Here is a 17,575-nt window from a genome sequence, read left to right as displayed (position 1 = left end):
GTCTCTCCTGTTCCACCTCCGTATCTTGCCATTTGAAACTTGACTCTTCCACATTTCACTCTGTCCTTTCTCTCTCTTCCTCAACAAGAAACAGATGATCACCATCCCGGACAACAGTTATGTCATCCACTTCTGTATTTTCTTCATTGACCACTTTTGTGGGATGGAACCCTATGAACTTTTGCCCTGCATGTATAGGAAGTACATAGGAATGATGAGCAAAGGAAATGTGAGAAAATACTTACCTATTTGGTTCTAGTTATCGCAATTTGTTCAATTATTATCTTATTCTATCAACACTTGATTGGTTAGGAACTATGTAGTACAAATTTCTTGCTTGTGGTGCCAACCGTAATATACTTACCACCAACTTTGAGAAGTTCTTCCAAAGTATCGGGTAGATTTATTAGTTTTCCATGCTGTTGTCTGGAAGTCTCTGTCATCTCCCTGTGCATATGAATGGAAACCCTTTTCTTGAAAATTCTCAAGGTTTCTGTACCAATTCTGCTGCTATTATTTGGAATTGAAGGGCCACCAACCATGTCAGGCATTGAGTCGCTGTCTCTGGAGCTTCCACTTCTTTGTTGCTGTTTATGGGCCATCATGTCTTCCCTTCCCTCTTCCCCTGCTGTCTGTAGTTTCCTCTGGTCCAGGTTCCTATACTTCTTGAACAGAGTTTGAATGTCTTTATTGCCTTGCTCATTAGCCAATATCATTGGTGTTTTCCCATTGGCATCTGGTTTGTCCATATTTGCTCCACACTCTAGCAGGTACTTGACCATCTTTGTGTTCTCTGTAAGAGCTGCAATATGGAGAGCAGTTCTTCCTTGGGCATCTGTGGAGTCTGTGTGAGCTCCATGCTTGATAGCATCATAGATACTAATGTAGCCATCTTTCTCTGATGCCAAATGCATGAAAGTTCCATTCTTCCTTCTCTCTACAGCTGAATTGCTCAGCCCATAAGTATCTGTTCCAACGCCTGTGTGTGGTAACCTCCTGTCAGTTGTCACAGGATCGTCTATATTTTGACCCCCTCGGGAGAATATTATTTCTGGGTCAATACTCATGCTGCTGGTTCCTCTGCTTTCTAGACGCTTAGCATGGGAAAAAACGATTAGCCATCAATCAGTCATAATACCACAAGAATATGATAAATAAAATTCTATTTGATGCTCTTGACAAGGCAGCTTTTCAATTCTATACCTTGATAAAGTTGCCCACTATTATGTTTCCATCTTCAATGTTTGTCTGGACCATGTTAACGAATGTGCTCCTGCTGAGCCGCAAAATCTGAGAAAGCTTGCTAGTTCGAATTGTGAATGGCTGCGGCTTGTGACACAGAACCCCAATTTCCCCAAACATTTCACCATCGGCTGCCTCGCCATGAATCTGGATTTTGTTCAAGAGATTATTCAGGAAGCTGATTTTTCAATTTTTTTTTCTTAGTTCATAATTTATATACTATACCTGGTCACACCCATCTTTGTGTATGATGAAGTCCTGCAGAGAAGAAATAAAAATGTAAACATCTTCCAGACTTCCATTATATAATTCGAGATACATATATGATACGAACCACAGCCCCTGAGACCAAAATGTAGAGGTCTGTTGGTGCCTCATTCTGCAGCATCACGTCTTCCTTTGGTGGAAAATACTCTGCTTGCATCTCTGGCACCTTTCAGTGAGAGTAACCTTATTTGTCAAATCTTTCATGAGAAGTATGATGCGGATGTATTAATGACAATGAAAAAGCCAATGTCGAGTTGCAAATTTTTGTTTCCACGTACCAATTGGAAAAGGAAGTCAAATGAAACTCCTTGGAAAAGATATACTTTCTGAATGATCGGCAAAAACAGATAATTCAATATGCTTGAACGAATGGCCTTCGGGAGATCGTTGAGTGTGTCTTGCTGTTTTAGCCCTTCTGTCTTGTGCTTGAGACATATATGAGCTAGTATCTGGTCTTGTAGGCGTGGAGGTAACTGGTTCCTGGTAGCAAATTCTGAGGCTGATTGTATTGTACTCCTCTAGAATAACATTCTGAAGTTTAGTGATCAATAGAGATGCAGCATCTCGTACCTCATGAAAAGTGAAATTAACAAGAGAACAAGCTCATCTTATGAGTCGGTTGCATTAGTACTCGCGATTAGTAATTTTTTTCATTCCATTTTGCTTGATTATCATGCACTGATTAATAAAGAATGTTTCATTACGTTAGATCTGATTTTCCTTTTATCTGTGCATTTTGACCAGAATGCTTTGTTAGTCAATATAAACTATAAAGTATATTATTTTGCAAACTCTTCCTGCTAAAAAAGTCATTGTTCACCTTGATTGGTTTCGTGGTTGGATGGTTTTTACAACAAGGATGGTGGATTCAAGTGCCAATTTTTTAAAAACCCAAAAAGCGAAAAATGTTGAAAGAAAATGCAATAACCAGGATTTACATTTTCCTTTATTCTCCTAGCTAGATGATTGTAGGTTTTCATTTGGTTTGAGATTTTAATTTAAAAGAAAAAAAAAAACATGATAATTTCCAGACCAGTTCCATGAATTTTTTGGTGAATTTAAAGTTTTTGCTTGGAAATGATAATTGGATCACTTGCAATTTCATCTGTTGGGATAGCCTCCCTCTCTTGATAAACAGGTTGATTAATGTTTTTGAGTTCATTTGCTGCAAAATTTTTGCTGCATCGCCTGGATTGTTGATCTAAATGTCAGTTTTCTCATTTAATGCTCCATCCATTTGTATGTAAATATGAATAGCTGTGTCACTTTTTAGAATAGTTGCTAGTTTGGATATATGTTTACAGTAGATATAGATGAATCTGCATTAGTAAAATGGTAAAAGTAATAATCAGAGATGGAGGAGGAGAAAGCATACAAAGTTTCTGGTGCGACTTGTACCATGGACAACAAGGTTTGTCATGTTCCCAATAATGTATGCTGTCAGACCCAGGTTGAAAAGCATGTACATGATGCCAAAAAGCATCTCCCTTACATTTTGAGCATGCAGATCACCATAACCAGTGGTCGAGAAAGTCGTGATTGACCAGTAGATGGCCATCACATACCTTGTCCACAAGCTTTCTTGTTTGAAGTTTGGAACTACTGCACCAATCCAGGTTCTTCTTGGATCTGGATATCCATCAGCAAGTAGATAGTTAAAGCAGCCAGCACAATGAACTGCAAACAGTGTAACCTGAAACATCAATTTTGGAGTGTGAGCAGAAGAGGCAAAATGGTAAACAGTAGATATTAAAACAGATAGATATTTGAGGGCTACCGAAACCAGTTTTGTGCAGCGAGTCCAGAAGTAATTAAAACGGATATCCTTTTCAAGTCTGAAATGTGAAAGCGTTAGTCAGTTATTGCCCTTCAAGCAGAAACATCAAGAACATGAGGAAGAAAAAGTCGGTGCTTGAAATTTTATCCTTGGATCAAGGTTTAATGTGAGAATGCAGATCCCAACTTGTTCTGTTTTTTGCTAGAAAGTAGAAAGAAGCACTGAATTGTACAACTGTAAACTGAAGCAATCTTTCTGGGTGGTCATTGATTGAACCTTGCGAACAGGGAGCTAACCCTTCGAAGGCGCCAGAGCCTGAGCATGTTAAGAACTTTGAAACCAACTCCGGCCGCATGGCTTGTGAAGAGAAGGAAAAGTGACTGAAGGGGTACTGTTGAAGATACGTCAAATATGAACCATGTAGATAGGTACCTGTAACACTCAGACACCAAATTCAAAGTTATACTGGTCACCAAATACCATTTAATCATGAGACTCTGTTCTTTTGTTGGAGTAAATCACAACAAAAGAGGGTAAAGAATAAAAAAGTAACGTTTTTTTATTTGATTATCTAGACAGAGTTCACTGCTTCTTACTTTTTAGCAATCTCCTTCGGTTTGTCAACCATCTGATGAGTTCTGCGATCAAGATATGCACGGAAAAAGGTGAGAACAATATCGATGGCAAAGAAGCCATCGATGATGTGGTCAATGATGAATAAGGTAGCCGGTTTGTAGTCTAAGAAAGCAAACTCAAATGGGCAAATCCAAGCCGAGTATATGACAAGAAGAATCAGGAAACTCTCCCACACCCTGAAGCAAAGGAACATCAAGCTTCTTCCTGTGAGTTTGTTGAGCATGCAAAAATTGGAGAATAGGAGGAGAACAGGTTATAGGATTACCTGTATCGTGGATTGAAAGGTGAGATGATGAATTTCCTGGTTCCAGTTCGTTGGTTGGTTCTGGCACCCAATGAAGGTAGAAGGTCAATGGAGTAGTCATATGAGCTTCCTCCAACTTGAGCTTTCGTCTGTTGCTTTTGATGCAAAAAGGACTTAAAGCCTGACATTGTTGCTTCAAGTGGTTGACCAGTCAGGAGGGTCATCAAGGAACAGCAGCCATTGCTTGTTGCTCTGTCTATTCCTTCTAAGCCATTGATATCAGCTCTGAAGGTCTGCTAATCTTCTTAAATTCAACAGGTAGCATCCATGACCAGCTAGCCGAAAAGCCAGTATATTTTTCAAAAAGGTTAAAAATGAAGATGAAAGTTGGCAACACGGCCTGGGTCAGCTTGTGGTTTCTATGCTGACAATTGGCATGGTGCCTTCTGATATAGAGTTGCAGAAGAAAGAAGTTGATATTTGTGGCTGTGGGTGGAGATAATATCACCATTGAATATTATGGTAGCTGTGATTAGCTGAAGACAAGAAGCAATGGAGTTCTGTGAGTGACATTATCCAAATTTAACCCGGAAATTGAAGTCGATGGCGACTCCTTTCTCTACTTACCTGTCTGTCATCAGGAGAGATTATGGGGCTATTTGCTGTCTTCATTCCTCCAGAGGTAGTGGGAACTAAAAATATGTGCACAAACCTCAGGGTGCAGGGCAGTGTTTCTAATTGATGGCTCCCCTTTCCTTGAGAGAGAGAGAGAGAGAGTACTTTCTGCTTTTAACCAGATTCAAAACAGCTTATTTAAAACTTGTTAATATGGGAACTCTTGTTTCTTGAAAGTCACCATGTTCTCTTTGGGATTGTGCATGTGAATGTTCTGGCTCGTTGTTTGCTTTGTATATGGTACTTTATTGCTCTTACTGAAGGCATAAAAGAAAAGTGCTCAGATTTGTGGGATCTAAAAAAATAATGGAGAAGTGCATACTGGTATATCTGGCTGAAATTGTTTGTTTCTTCTTCTCATTCTGCAGGTAAGGACTGCATGTGTTCCTCGCTACATGTGCTCTTTCTGCAGAGTGGGATTCTGTTGCTTGTATTGAGTGGTCCGTGTTTCAACAATATGTCCCATTTTCTTACAGTAACCTTTTTGTTATTATATTGATGGCCCATATTTTTACAGTAACAGATACGACAAAACTGAAATATTTTACGTAGAGGATTGATCTTGAAATTTACCCCAATAACATTGCAATGTCTTCTTTGTTCTTGTATGCAGATCTTTCTGAGATGGATATTCAGTTATTTTTTGAAGTGGATCCTTTTTATTTCCATGTTTCATTCATACAAATCTTGATTTGCATGTCCCTTCTCTTTTTTTTTTTGAAAAAAAAAAACTTTGTTCACCTCTTCTGGAATTTTCAGAAGTGTATACTGGTAGCATTCAAGCAGATCTCACATGCATGTAAACCAAATTGGGATTTTCTCACAGGAGAACAAAGGCACGAGGCTTAAGAAAAATGACTTTATGATGATACTACTTTGTAAAATGTGTCTATTATCGTTCTAGCTTGTGCCTATGCGCATGAAATTGAGTGGTTGCATGCGCACCAATACCTGTCCATGACTAAGAAAATGAAGTGATCTAACTCCTGTAACTGCCACGGTAAAACCTGTCATATTTTCAGGTTGCTGTCTCTAATGGGCTTCCGGAATGACACGGCACTATAGCACTTCATTCCAGCATTTGGATGCTTCTTTCTGTGTCTCTGTGTGTGGTGGTGCCATTTTTCGTCATGTGGGAAGCGGATGACATGTACACAAAGAACCAGACAAGTGGATACTGTGAGCCCCGCAACAGCAAAACGTAGGACAATAATTCATTACAAAGTTCATGAACTTGGATCGTTTCATATTGTCATGGCTTTCACAAGATGGTGAAGCACATGCTGCAACATTTATTATGACGGTTCAGAAGCTAGAGACAGAGAGACCACAGAACAATAATTCATCACTAAATCGATCAACAAAGAGCTTTTTCATGCAATATTGATTTTCTGCAACGTTTATGCAATGATAGAGAAGAGAGGCTTCTGCGTTGCCACAACAGAAATAACATGTGGCTGCTCCAGGGCCAAGATATCAAGATGAGGATCACAACTCTGATTGAGTGGAGTCAGAGGAAAGCAGAAGTGGCACTTTTCCTTTCATCTTTCCGTTTCATTATCTATAACTTAAACTCTTCGTGAATCGTAAGCCAAAAGCAACGCAACCGGGGGGGAAAGCTGATTTTAGAAACAATATTGCAGAGAAAAACAAAAAGGAAGGTCGATTCACAAATCTTGTCTCTGTGTTCAACACCCAGAAAAGTGGGGAGTTGGGTATCAAGAATTTGTCTTGATTGTTATCGTGGCCCATCAGTGGGGATTGTCCCTGGTTGGATCTGTGTAATATACTCATTCTAACCAGAAAATTTTTGACGCAAAATCTATAAAACAACAGAAAAAACTGGAGCCGAATGCTTCGCGAGTTGACTGAAACATAGCCACACAGTGCGTCGATGATCTTTCATTGTTTTGATTTCTTCTCGAACCTCCAGCTCATCTTTTCTTGTCCAAAAAAATGGGTTTCGAAAGGGAAATATGGATGGAAAAATCGTCTGGTCTGGTCTCTCAATGCACAGACGGACCACCTGATACATTGCATTGCATTGCATCCGGGTGGTATGTTTAATCATGCCCACCTGTGTATTGCATCTGTCAACCATGATTGGACAGACTGAGGCCCAGATCACCACAGAATTTTAACTTATATATCCACAGAATTTTAACTTTTATATATATATATATATATATATATATATATATATTAGAGCAGACCTGAACCACCAGAAAACAAGAAGTGAAACAACGCTATTTTGAAAACCACATCTTTGAGGGAAAAATTTGTTTCACTTCTGAAGGAAAACGATTATTTACTAGTTAAAGGTTATCAGCTACTAATTGCAGAAAAGCCTGTTGCTAGGAGGAGAACCTGTTATATTTAGGCACTTTGAAACGCCAATATGCCTGGCCCCTCCTACTGCCATCTTTAAGTAAAACTTCCATTTAGCTTTAAATTTATATTATAGCGGAATCACTTCGTATAAATGTACATATGCTATTTTTGAATTTATATGTCTTCGTCTTCAAACATTGATGATAAATGTGCAAATTTTTTAGAAATTGCTCAGGTGAACCACAAAATGAGGTAGAAAAATGCCATTCAGTTACACTGGAGAAAAAGGAAAAGAAAGACTGAAGTTGTCCTTGAGGAGGTTGGTGTAGGCAGCCCATTTTCATTTTGAATCCTCGCAGCGTCAACTATTTGTGCTGCAAAAATTAGTCACTTACACACACATACTGAAGCGATGTGAGGAATGGTTCCCCAAAACATCGAAAACAGGCCCTGTATTATAGAAGGACGAGGGGTTGGGTCGGGCCTTCGGTCTTTTGTTGGGCAGTGAAAAAACCTGACTGACTTAAAACAAAAAAAAAGAAATTAATTTCTCAATTCCTTATCAAATATTTGAATTAAAAGAAAGTTTAACATAGTTTATGTTATCATATGCACATTACTTTTCTTTTTCAGTGGAAAAGGGACTTGATACTGTTCCCAACATGGTAAAATATCACAATGAACGAAAACTCAAAGAAAAGACAATTAACTTTCTCTGGAAACCAAGGGAATAGAAAATGAAAAACACAAAAAATAAGAAAAATATACACTGATTTGTTCCACCGAAACAAATCAGTAGAAGTGGTTGGTGACCCATCTCTTCCTTGAGGAGTCAGCACTGTTTAGAATTAGTACTGTTTTGTTTTGATATGCTTACATTAGGTACAGTGCTGATTTTGACATCTTTTTGTTGTAGTCCGTCCAGGGAACGAAAGAGAGAAGGAAGGAGAGCTACAACATGCAGTTCACCCACGTTAGGGACTTGCCTTAAAGACCAATTTAAAAAAGGCCAAGTGCAAGTTCTTGATATGTATGAATGAACAATAATGGAATGTATATTATAAATCGAAAATGGAATGTATCGTTTGTAATGGTTTTTAGCAACATATAATTCTATATATATATATATATATATGCACTCACTTGGAACTAAAATCATATATATATATATATATATATATATATATATATATATATATATATATATATATATATATATATATATATATATATATATATATAATCATGATAGAAATGAAGTACATGGTTTTAGCATGCATTATCCCAACATAGTGGGTGCCAATTGATTGTAGATCAAGTAGACACTTTTCTCGAGCATGACTTACATCTTGTCGATGATGGTGAATAATCCATCTTAAAGAACAAATCGGCAAGCATAATAAATTAACATTAATTGATTAAAATTTTAAATTGTGGAGAAAATCTGCTCATAGTAGCTAAATAGGCGCATTACCCAAGTCGACCAACCACGCCCCTGTTCTCAGAGATAGACATTGGCATCTTGGGAACTAAAACCAGGCAGTTCTTGTATGAAGATCGAAGATCTTGTTAATCTATTTTACTTAATACTATTAAGATAAGACTCAAACTTTAAAATGTGTGTGTGTTCGTATCCGAGAGAGAGATGCATTTTTGTGCCAAAGATCTTATTTATAGGCTGTCCTAATGTTGTTTGACAAATAATTTTGCACCCACATTAGATCGAGCTCCCATGCATCCATTATGAGTATATATGTGAATTTCAGACCCATGCAGCTCCTAGGTTCAGGTTAGTCATGGTTAGGGGTGAAAGCTGTAGAGACATACAATACAAACCATTCATTATAAGGTTCATGTTTATATCAATTTATAAGAACGCAAACCTACTATGAAACAACTTCTGAAAATTTCTCAACAGCACGCTAATATCCGAAAGCTTTACAAAAACATGTTTTAATTTGAAAAAAAAAAAAGATTCAAAACCAAGCATAAATCACAAGAACATCTTTCTGAAGCATGAAAAGCAGTAGTTGATCAAGAAACCGAATTTTGCCCTTCCCTTTCACTGTATTTTTCTGCAAATTTTTCAAGGAGAACTATTGATCTAATAGTACCAGGTAAGATCTAACAGTAGGAATCGATGCATGTTGGCAGATGCACAGAGGATCAAGAGGAGAATGAAATGATAGGAAGGCTCAAAGTGGGTTCTTTAGCATGTCAGCCCACATAAATAATGCACGCATCGGCTAAAATCAGCCTATATTGGTTAATACAGCCCTGCACTGACCAATACGGAGCCGTTGAAGGAAAGGAATAATTCAGGAAGCCAACTAAAAGGTGCTTGGTCGCTTCAACATTAACGGGCCCACCCAGGCATATCGGGCCGGCCCGGTACCCCTTTTTCCGAGCTCAAGTCAGCCAGGTACCAGGTACCCGTCAGCGGCCTGGCCAGCACCCAGCCTTATCACCAAACTCATCTCAGATAAAATTAAGACCCCTTATTAAGGAGATACATCAACAACCCCCACCTACAATTTTTAGACCAGAAAGTCACTTTTCTCCATCTGATCATGCAACTGATCTCCTCCCAGCCCCCAAAGCGGCCTTTTCCAAGCCCTCGACGCCCTCACTCTTGCCTTGCAAGACCACAAACTGTCAGTCTCCAATTACTTTCTTCTCATGAATCTGGCTCAACAAGAATTTGCCAGACACATCCTGAACACCAAGTGAATATTGTGCTTGGTTAAACTTGCACAAGTTCAAAAGCTCAACATCTAGCCCCCGAAGTGCATAACATAGCTAGTCAGGTGGATAGGTCATGCTGATGATGCATCCTCAGTTTGGTTCTCGTGGGTGCTAATGCTAGAGACTGGAAACAGTGGGTATGCTGCAACACTCGAGTTAAAGGGTCTACTATAAACCATCCAGATCCCAAAGCAGCTTTGAACCCTAGGGACAGCGAAAATGGGTAGCATCATCTCTCGCAAACACCCATCAGAATCTATTGCAGTCTTTCTCAATGAATTGTATGACCAATAACATCGATGTCTTCAAAGCCATAGTCCAAAGATCTAAAATCTGATTAAGCACGTGTTTAACCACATATGCTTTACCAGCTGTGATAATGCCCGCCATTTCCATTCCGCAAACCAATCAGAGATCTTCTTTCTGAGTTCATCACAGTTTCCTGATAGACAATTTTCCAATAAACAAGGGCAAACAGGCAAGATATTGGAGGAAAGAGCAGCCTTCCTTCACCCCAGAATTCCAACAATCTATTGCCCAGCACCTCATTTATATTGGTAAACGGTGTTCAGAATTTCCGCATGTCATATGTTGCATGTACGTTTTGGATTTTTGTTAGGGCTTGACATGTAATAGTGCTTTCTCTACCTAACTTTTTGCTTAATTATATTTTCCAATTTGGTTTGCATAGCATTGCTGTCCGGCTCTGTTTCCATGAAAAGGAAGCTCTTTGGCGCTTTTCTCGGTCTGGTGTTAACCTTTTTTTAGCATAGTTGAAATTCTCGACTAAATTCATTTTTTAAAAGTTTATTTCAGTTCATATAAAATTACCATAAGCAACCAAAAAAAAAAAAACTTTTCAAGATTAAATTATGCTTGATCTCACTTCTGTTAATTCACACTCACAACTTCATGCCTGAACAAGTTAGGTTTTGTTATGTTAATGAAACAAACAGTTCGCACGACAAGCCCGAACAAGCCATGTTTACTATTAAGTGACTGAGCTGGACTAGTGATTGAACATGAGCCGAGAGTTCGATGCAGCGTTCAGTTCCTTCGGTTCGTTAAACAGCCTACTGGCAGCGTGTGGAAATTAAGGCCCACAAAAACATTCAAAACACCCATATAGATGCTCATATGCACATCGCCCTTCACTAGCCCTAGACATGGTTTCTTAAAGCAAGGCAGTAAACCACAACAAAAACCTTCTAACATCCTTAGCCCGGAGCCCACGGTTGCCATGAGCCAAACTGAGCCAGGAAGAACCCAAAACACCTGCTGCAAGTACCATAAAATGCCCCGCATCCACACCTTCCACGAATGCTAACACCACTTGAGAAGGAACTAAGCTCACATACCAAAACACAAGCTGAAAACCATATACACCACAAGGCCAAGCAGCAGAGCCCCACCACCCTGACGGCCGGCCGCTGCTCCCGATGCTTCCCACACTCGAACATCGTCGACCACCGGACCGCAGAGTGAGCTGTGGTCGTCTGTGCGCGTGTTGTAGTACACACTGTAGAATGCAATCCGCGTCCTCTCGGCCCTGGCAGTGAATGAGAGGTTGGCCGGCTGGTAGGTCATGTTGCCCATGGGCGCATAATGTATGTTCATTGCCTGGTCGCCGGCAAATGCTGTTACTGCCAGTGGCTGCTGGCATGAATCCCCGGCATCTCCTACGGAGAAAGCGAGGGTGTAACGCTTCTCCGGCGAGGTTTCAATCATCTGAGATATGATGCCTTCTTTGCCAGAGAGCAATTCGACGGCGCGTTTTCCTTGAGGCACAGAGTAGTGATAGGAGTCAACGTACCGGACGGCCCTGTTGGATTCCACAGTCCACCCAGGTAGCGCAGAGGTTTCTGCGTCGAGGTTGTTTGGGAGCAAGACTCCTAGTGATACATTGCGGAACATCCATGGGCCTTCTTCAAAATCACCATTGACAACAGCATTGTCTGAAGCAAAGTGTAAAAGCAGAAGACGGTGAGAAGTGCTCTATATTGACAACTAAGATGAACTCATAAAAGGCATATTCAAAAAGCATGACCACCCAATTTGGATTCACATGACAAGCCAGATAACTTTGTTAGAAGAGCAACGGGGTTCTCTATCTGTGAACTATTCACAATCTAATGTCTTCAAGTTCACCAAATCAGATGATCTCGTTAGGAGAGGAATAACGTTCTCTACAAGGTATAACTATAGGATCATAAACTACATTTCAAATGAAGCATGCCAAGTTTGTGAATTCCAGCTTTCGAAACCAATATTCCTCTCCTCTGCACCTAAATACGTAAGCCAATTTGGAATCATCTGACATTCATGACATAAAGAAAAAAACATCAGAAAGCAAGAAAGGAGTCGATACCTTTGGGTTTCTCTGGTGTGGTAATTTGCTTTATGGCAATGTTGTCAAGAATAGGCCCACATGTGGGATCATCCTCCATTCCGGGGTTCCGAAATGCCAAATAATCATTTGCAGTATTTGCAATGAACCCCCAGGCATATGAGTCCCATCCATGGACGCTGTAGAGAGTCTGAAGATCAACAGTCTGAGAAGAGACCGGTGGGATGGATATGTTAAGGGACTCGAGCTGTGCACACGTCCTAGCCGCACTAAAAGTAACGGCGTAAGTGGAACCCTTCTCGAGATTTAGAGACTGCCCAATCTCCGCATCATTGCCAAGCCTCGCAGCATGAGACCCCTCGGGCACAATTAAGATCATGCTACCCTGCCTCTGCCCAGACTGGACCAACTCCACCGTTCCGTTGGTTCGCCACCCCGGGATCAAGACATCAGCTACCTCCAAACCACCGTTTGGAAAGCCATTGGGCGGTGGCGTCTCAAAATTTCCGTTCGTGAGCAGGCCTGCAGTCATAAAGAGCGTCAATTACCGGCCACAAATTGGAAGCATATGTCGAACGAATGTCACCAGCACATAGAAATCGATGAAGGATGTAGACCAAATCAATGTTCGAACGGTGTCACTGAATTCAATCCAGTTAGATGTCCCACTAATGTCGTAAAAATAAAGCAGTGACTTTCGTAAAATTGTGCAGGATACTTCAGAAACTCGGTCCGAGTAAGTCCAATGAGTTCCGACCAACCTAACCGTACCTTGTCCATGCCCTCTGTTAGGGGGGCGTGGGTTAAATCCCATACCTTGTCCGGCCGAAACTTTTTTATTGTTTTGATTCCCTTGCTTGAATCAAGGATTCTCTCAGAAGAAACCAGATCGAGAGGGGTGTGTGTCTGTGCGTGTGAAGGCACGTTGGTACTGACGTGGGGTATACCCACACCAGCCCAAAAAATTGTCTTATTTATAACCTTTTACATTATTTGTTTGTATATTGGTAATTTATCAATTTTTACTTATTTATATGTGAGTGCCCTCTAAAATTTAAATTTACTGTTGGCCAAGAATCCCTGACTCTCCAATGTGTGTGTCTCCAATGTATGTGTGGTGTTATGGCGAATTTAGTGACGTTTCGTTTTGTGAAAACTCTAGGCTCTCAAAAAGTTAGCTCCGGAAGATGCCTGATTTCGGTTCAACATGTTTCTTAAACAATCGCGTTGAAGCTATGGCAAAATTTCAGAATACCAATAATATTTAGAGGGTGTTTGGATGACAAACTAAAACCAGGTTTTGACTCTCAAAGCCTAGTTGTTTTTCAAAACACCATTTCAAGAATGTTTGGATGACATTAAAACTAGTTTTTGTCAAAATCTGGTCTGCATAAAGGGCTCGAAAAACCTGCCTCTCAAGCTTTTCATGTAAAACTTATTTTTGTCTATAAACTAAGTTTTTCACTTGACATCCAAACATCTAAACAAAGTTTACAAAATTGATTTCCTAACCAGGTTTTGACAAAACCTGGTTTGCTAAGAGTGTCATAATAACAAAACAGACCCTTAAGCCTTTTTATTTTCTTAAACAATAGTCACTTGCGAGTCATGGGCGAATAACAAGATACTTGGAACAGAGAAAGGAATGCGGACAGAAAGAGGTCAAACTCGAGCTACAGGACCCCGGACAAAGAAAGCGCGTGAGGAACGAAGAATCCAAGAGAATTTGACCGCCGTAACACGACGTTGCCTGGAGCAATAGTTAAAATAAAAGTTAAACAGTTAAAAAACAAAAATAGAAATTGACTGACGATGTGAAGGGACAGGAGCACGCTCCGGCAAAAGAAAAACGACAGACCAACATAGAACAGTTACTAATAAAATAATCTATAGAAGCAAAGGAATTTATTCGACAAATTTTTTAGTCCTGCAGATAAGTGCGCCTATTTTGGTCATCACCAAGAATAAGGTGAACCGCATAAAAGACGTTGCGATTCAAAAAGGAAGAAAGTAGCGAAGAAAAACGAGCCCTGGATCCGCTTTCCGAATCTCCGGGTTTAGGAGGCAAAAAAATAAATAAGCATGTCTACAAGAAATTCAGGAAAAGCAAAGTGAGAGATGCACTCTTCTGAATGCAAAAGAAAGAAAAACGAAAATAACTAAAGAAAGCCTAAGTAGGGGCAACTGAAAGTGAAACTAGTAATCGGGAAGAGGGGAAAAAAATTGTTCAAATGGTCCAAAAGAATACTGGACTTCAAATCTTTTGATAAGCCAGCAGGTAGAAACATATCTACGCAAAAGAATACTGGACTTCAAATCTTTTGATGAGCCAGCAGGTAGGAACATATCTACGCGAAACTTAAACATAAGCTAAGAAATTAATGAATAAATTTAATTTCAAAAATATAATCAGTTATTTCCGTAGTCCATTTAATACAAGAAATTATTTCTAGTTCTAGGCTTCCAGCTAAGTAATTCTTTCATCATTTTTGTCTAAAATTAAACAAAAATTATATTCTCCAGGGAAAAAAAACCGCATTATCTATCTTCGCCGACACTTAAAAACGAGAGTTATCCGTCAAACATATTTCTCACAGGAAATGCCAGATTCAAAGGCAATTATCTCAACGATAAAGATAATCTTCATTTCCTGAGCTGAAACAGAGGCGTCATCATCAGGAACACTCACAAATTAAAAACTTGAACCCTAAATCTCAGCGATCATCAAAGGGAAAAGGAAAACACCAAGATCGATCACTCTAAACTCGAAAAGCAGGGAAATGCAAGAAAAAGTGCCGCATTTTCAGGCAAACAAAAATTTCTTGCAGAAAAATCGGATGAAAACTCACCGTCATCGGCCGATGCTAGAATCCAGGGGACCGCGAGCAGAAACGCCAGGAGGAACCGAGCCATTCCAAGAAGCCGCAGACGGCAAAAGCTCCTCCTCTGAAAACTTCCGGCTGCTCGAAGAAATCTCCCGCTGGATGGAGCTTCCGCCTGAAAATGCTCTCTCCTCTGTTCTCCTCTCTCTCTCTCTCGCAGTGAGTGAGCGAGTGAAAGGAAAGAAGCTTCGCTTTTTATTCTCACTCTGCCACTCTCTGACTCTCCCTTTTGCTTTTCTTTTTCTCCTTTTCTTTAATTTTTTAACATGCTAATTTTTTAATAATAATATTTCTGCAGTTATTCGCCGCGCTCTCTTTTGTTTTTTTTATATTTTAAAATTCGATTTTCTTTTTTTTTTGGTAAATTTATGTCCTTCTCAGGAATTCGTCCGCGTCGTTTTCCACCGAATCGGCGGTGTCCGATGTGGACAGAGGATGCCGTGTAAACTTTTCATGACAACTTTATCCCTACACTTTTTCATGATTACCGGATGAGACTACAAAATTTGGACCTAGCCGCAGCCTATAAGCTCGACTCGTCACTCAATTACTTGAAACCTAAGCTTAGGTTAAGCTTAATTAATATTTAAAAATATTTTTAATATAAAAATATAATTAGTTATAATAAAAATGTATAATTATATATATAATAATTTAAGATAATCTACATGTCTCTGCATTTTTTTTAGTCTACCAATACTTAGAAGATATTGTAGCTTCAAAGGATATGTTCTTAAGAAATGTATTTTTAATTTAGGGAATATAGTTGGATTATGTTCACCATTTGCATGGAGAATAATATCTTTCCAATTTTTACCTTTTCTGCAAAGGTCGTAAGATATATTATCTGCGACACTTTTTGTGCCATGATTTTCTCTGTTTCACACTACTTGTGCTTTCAACAATGAAGCTCCAGACTGAAACAAAAAATCTCACAGCAGATGCAATCCGAGGGTTCACTGTCCATCGGATTGAAGTCAACAAGACGGTCCAAAGAAGTCCTTCTATAAGGAGAACGCAAACACTATTTTGAAAATGACAAAATTGCCCTTAATAATTTAAAAGGTACCGAAAGGTGAAAGAAAGCTGCCCTTGTTGTACCCACTTTGAGCCTCAGATCGCTACTTTTATTATCTGGCAAGTTACACCTTTCATTCAATACCTAAGCAATTAAAGCTCGGCATTACCCGGCCCGACTCCAGCTCGTGGGCCTCATGGCCGGCTCCATAAGTTGTCGGACTGGATTGGGCCGCCTTGGCTAGACCCAATAACTTACTTTATTAGCATATATATATATATATATATATATACATTATTTTAGTATATATTTTTTATTTTAACCAAGCTGAGCATGAACCCAAGTTTTGGGTAGTCAAGCTGGGCTAGATCGGCCCGATGCCCAGCTTTATAAGCAATGCTCTTTTGCCTTCAACAGGATGGGTCTCCTCTACCCCAATTAGCTCCTCTTTTTCTTTCTCTCTCTTCCATGGTTAAGAGAAGCAAGCACATTGGGAGTTGAACCCAAGACCTTTTGGTTCAAAGTCAAACATACTATATGATATATGATTGAACTGCTTTGATTTAAATAAATATCAAGCTGTTGTATTGTATATTTCATTCTTCTATTTCGTTTTTGTGTTTAATTCTTGGTTTTCAAATTTTGTTTTGCATTCCTATTTTATCGGTTCTTTCTCTCTCTCGCTCTCTTTTTCTCTTAGTCTCTTTTATGTAGCAATGTTCAAAAATCTCGTTTTTAGGATAAACACAAAGTCGTCAATGGATCACATTCAAATTGGATATATGATTCAAATTGAATATATGATTGAACTGTTTTGGTTTTAAACAAATATCAAGCGGTTGACATAAGGTATATTGTTCAACTCAAATGTCATATTTACTACCATTTGCAACTTAGATAAATAATAAAATAAAAATTTATTAAACAGTACTTCATCAAAAAAAAAATTCTACCTCCACCCATAAAAAATAAATAAATAAATACATAAAATAAGACCAAGGCATTTTTTTCTTTTCTTTTCACGTATTTTCCCCTCTTTTGTTAAAGATAATTTTATCTTTTCCTAAAAAATGAATAGTTTTGATTTCCCCATTTTGTCCTTAGGCGGTGGACTGAATCTTTTGGGTGTGGGCCCCACAAGTGTTGGCGATTAGTGATTCCATTCACGAGGAGGAACGCGTTTTTGGGGGAAAAGCAGTGAGAAAATGCCTTTCGGCAGTAAAAAGTAGTCAAGACTTTTTCGCACATAGTTGAATTTGTTTGCCAAAGATTGGGAATATCCTTCTCCCCTTTCTTTAAGAGTCAAATATTCGTCCGCATCCCTTTCTCTGATCGTCTTGTTAAGTATCTATCTTCCCACAAGCAACTCTCTTTTCACATATATCTGATCTTAAATACACGATTTTAAGAA

General features: G+C 39.2%; 2 protein-coding genes across 2 annotated transcripts; both read right to left on the bottom strand.

The window, feature by feature from the left end:
• Positions 1-42: 42 nt before the first annotated feature.
• On the bottom strand, positions 43-4,927 carry LOC116247348 (potassium channel KAT3-like). The gene is made up of 12 exons (XM_031619493.2): positions 4,794-4,927; positions 4,188-4,702; positions 3,883-4,098; positions 3,563-3,718; positions 3,287-3,344; positions 2,885-3,202; positions 1,788-2,027; positions 1,577-1,675; positions 1,468-1,500; positions 1,204-1,389; positions 365-1,094; positions 43-186 (listed from the first exon to the last, which is right to left on the bottom strand). Exons 2-12 carry the CDS (start codon positions 4,388-4,390, stop codon positions 56-58), a joined length of 2,370 nt encoding a protein of 789 aa, XP_031475353.1. The 5' UTR covers positions 4,391-4,702; positions 4,794-4,927; the 3' UTR covers positions 43-55.
• A 5,957-nt stretch (positions 4,928-10,884) lies between these two features.
• On the bottom strand, positions 10,885-15,329 carry LOC116249297 (uncharacterized). Its single transcript, XM_031622527.2, has 3 exons — positions 15,114-15,329; positions 12,286-12,786; positions 10,885-11,872 (listed from the first exon to the last, which is right to left on the bottom strand). Exons 1-3 carry the CDS (start codon positions 15,175-15,177, stop codon positions 11,268-11,270), a joined length of 1,170 nt encoding a protein of 389 aa, XP_031478387.1. The 5' UTR covers positions 15,178-15,329; the 3' UTR covers positions 10,885-11,267.
• Between the last annotated feature and the right edge of the window lie 2,246 nt (positions 15,330-17,575).

The sequence above is a fragment of the Nymphaea colorata genome, chromosome 2, assembly GCF_008831285.2.
Source record: "Nymphaea colorata isolate Beijing-Zhang1983 chromosome 2, ASM883128v2, whole genome shotgun sequence".
Taxonomy (NCBI): domain Eukaryota; kingdom Viridiplantae; phylum Streptophyta; class Magnoliopsida; order Nymphaeales; family Nymphaeaceae; genus Nymphaea; species Nymphaea colorata.
The sequence above is the reverse complement of the archived record's forward strand: the minus strand, read 5'-3'. Positions and strand labels throughout refer to the sequence as shown.

Excerpts from the sequence above, each read along its gene's own strand:
- LOC116247348 (XM_031619493.2), bottom strand. The coding sequence starts at position 4,390 with ATGACCCTCCTGACTGGTCAACCACTTGAAGCAACAATGTCAGGCTTT. Across the intron at positions 3,719-3,882 it reads CCGAAGGAGATTGCTAAAAA|GTACCTATCTACATGGTTCA; the intron begins GTAAGAAGCAGT and ends TGAGTGTTACAG. Across the intron at positions 1,095-1,203 it reads TAGTGGGCAACTTTATCAAG|CGTCTAGAAAGCAGAGGAAC; the intron begins GTATAGAATTGA and ends TCCCATGCTAAG.
- LOC116249297 (XM_031622527.2), bottom strand. The coding sequence starts at position 15,177 with ATGGCTCGGTTCCTCCTGGCGTTTCTGCTCGCGGTCCCCTGGATTCTA. Across the intron at positions 12,787-15,113 it reads TCTAGCATCGGCCGATGACG|GCCTGCTCACGAACGGAAAT; the intron begins GTGAGTTTTCAT and ends TTATGACTGCAG. Across the intron at positions 11,873-12,285 it reads CACACCAGAGAAACCCAAAG|ACAATGCTGTTGTCAATGGT; the intron begins GTATCGACTCCT and ends ACTTTGCTTCAG.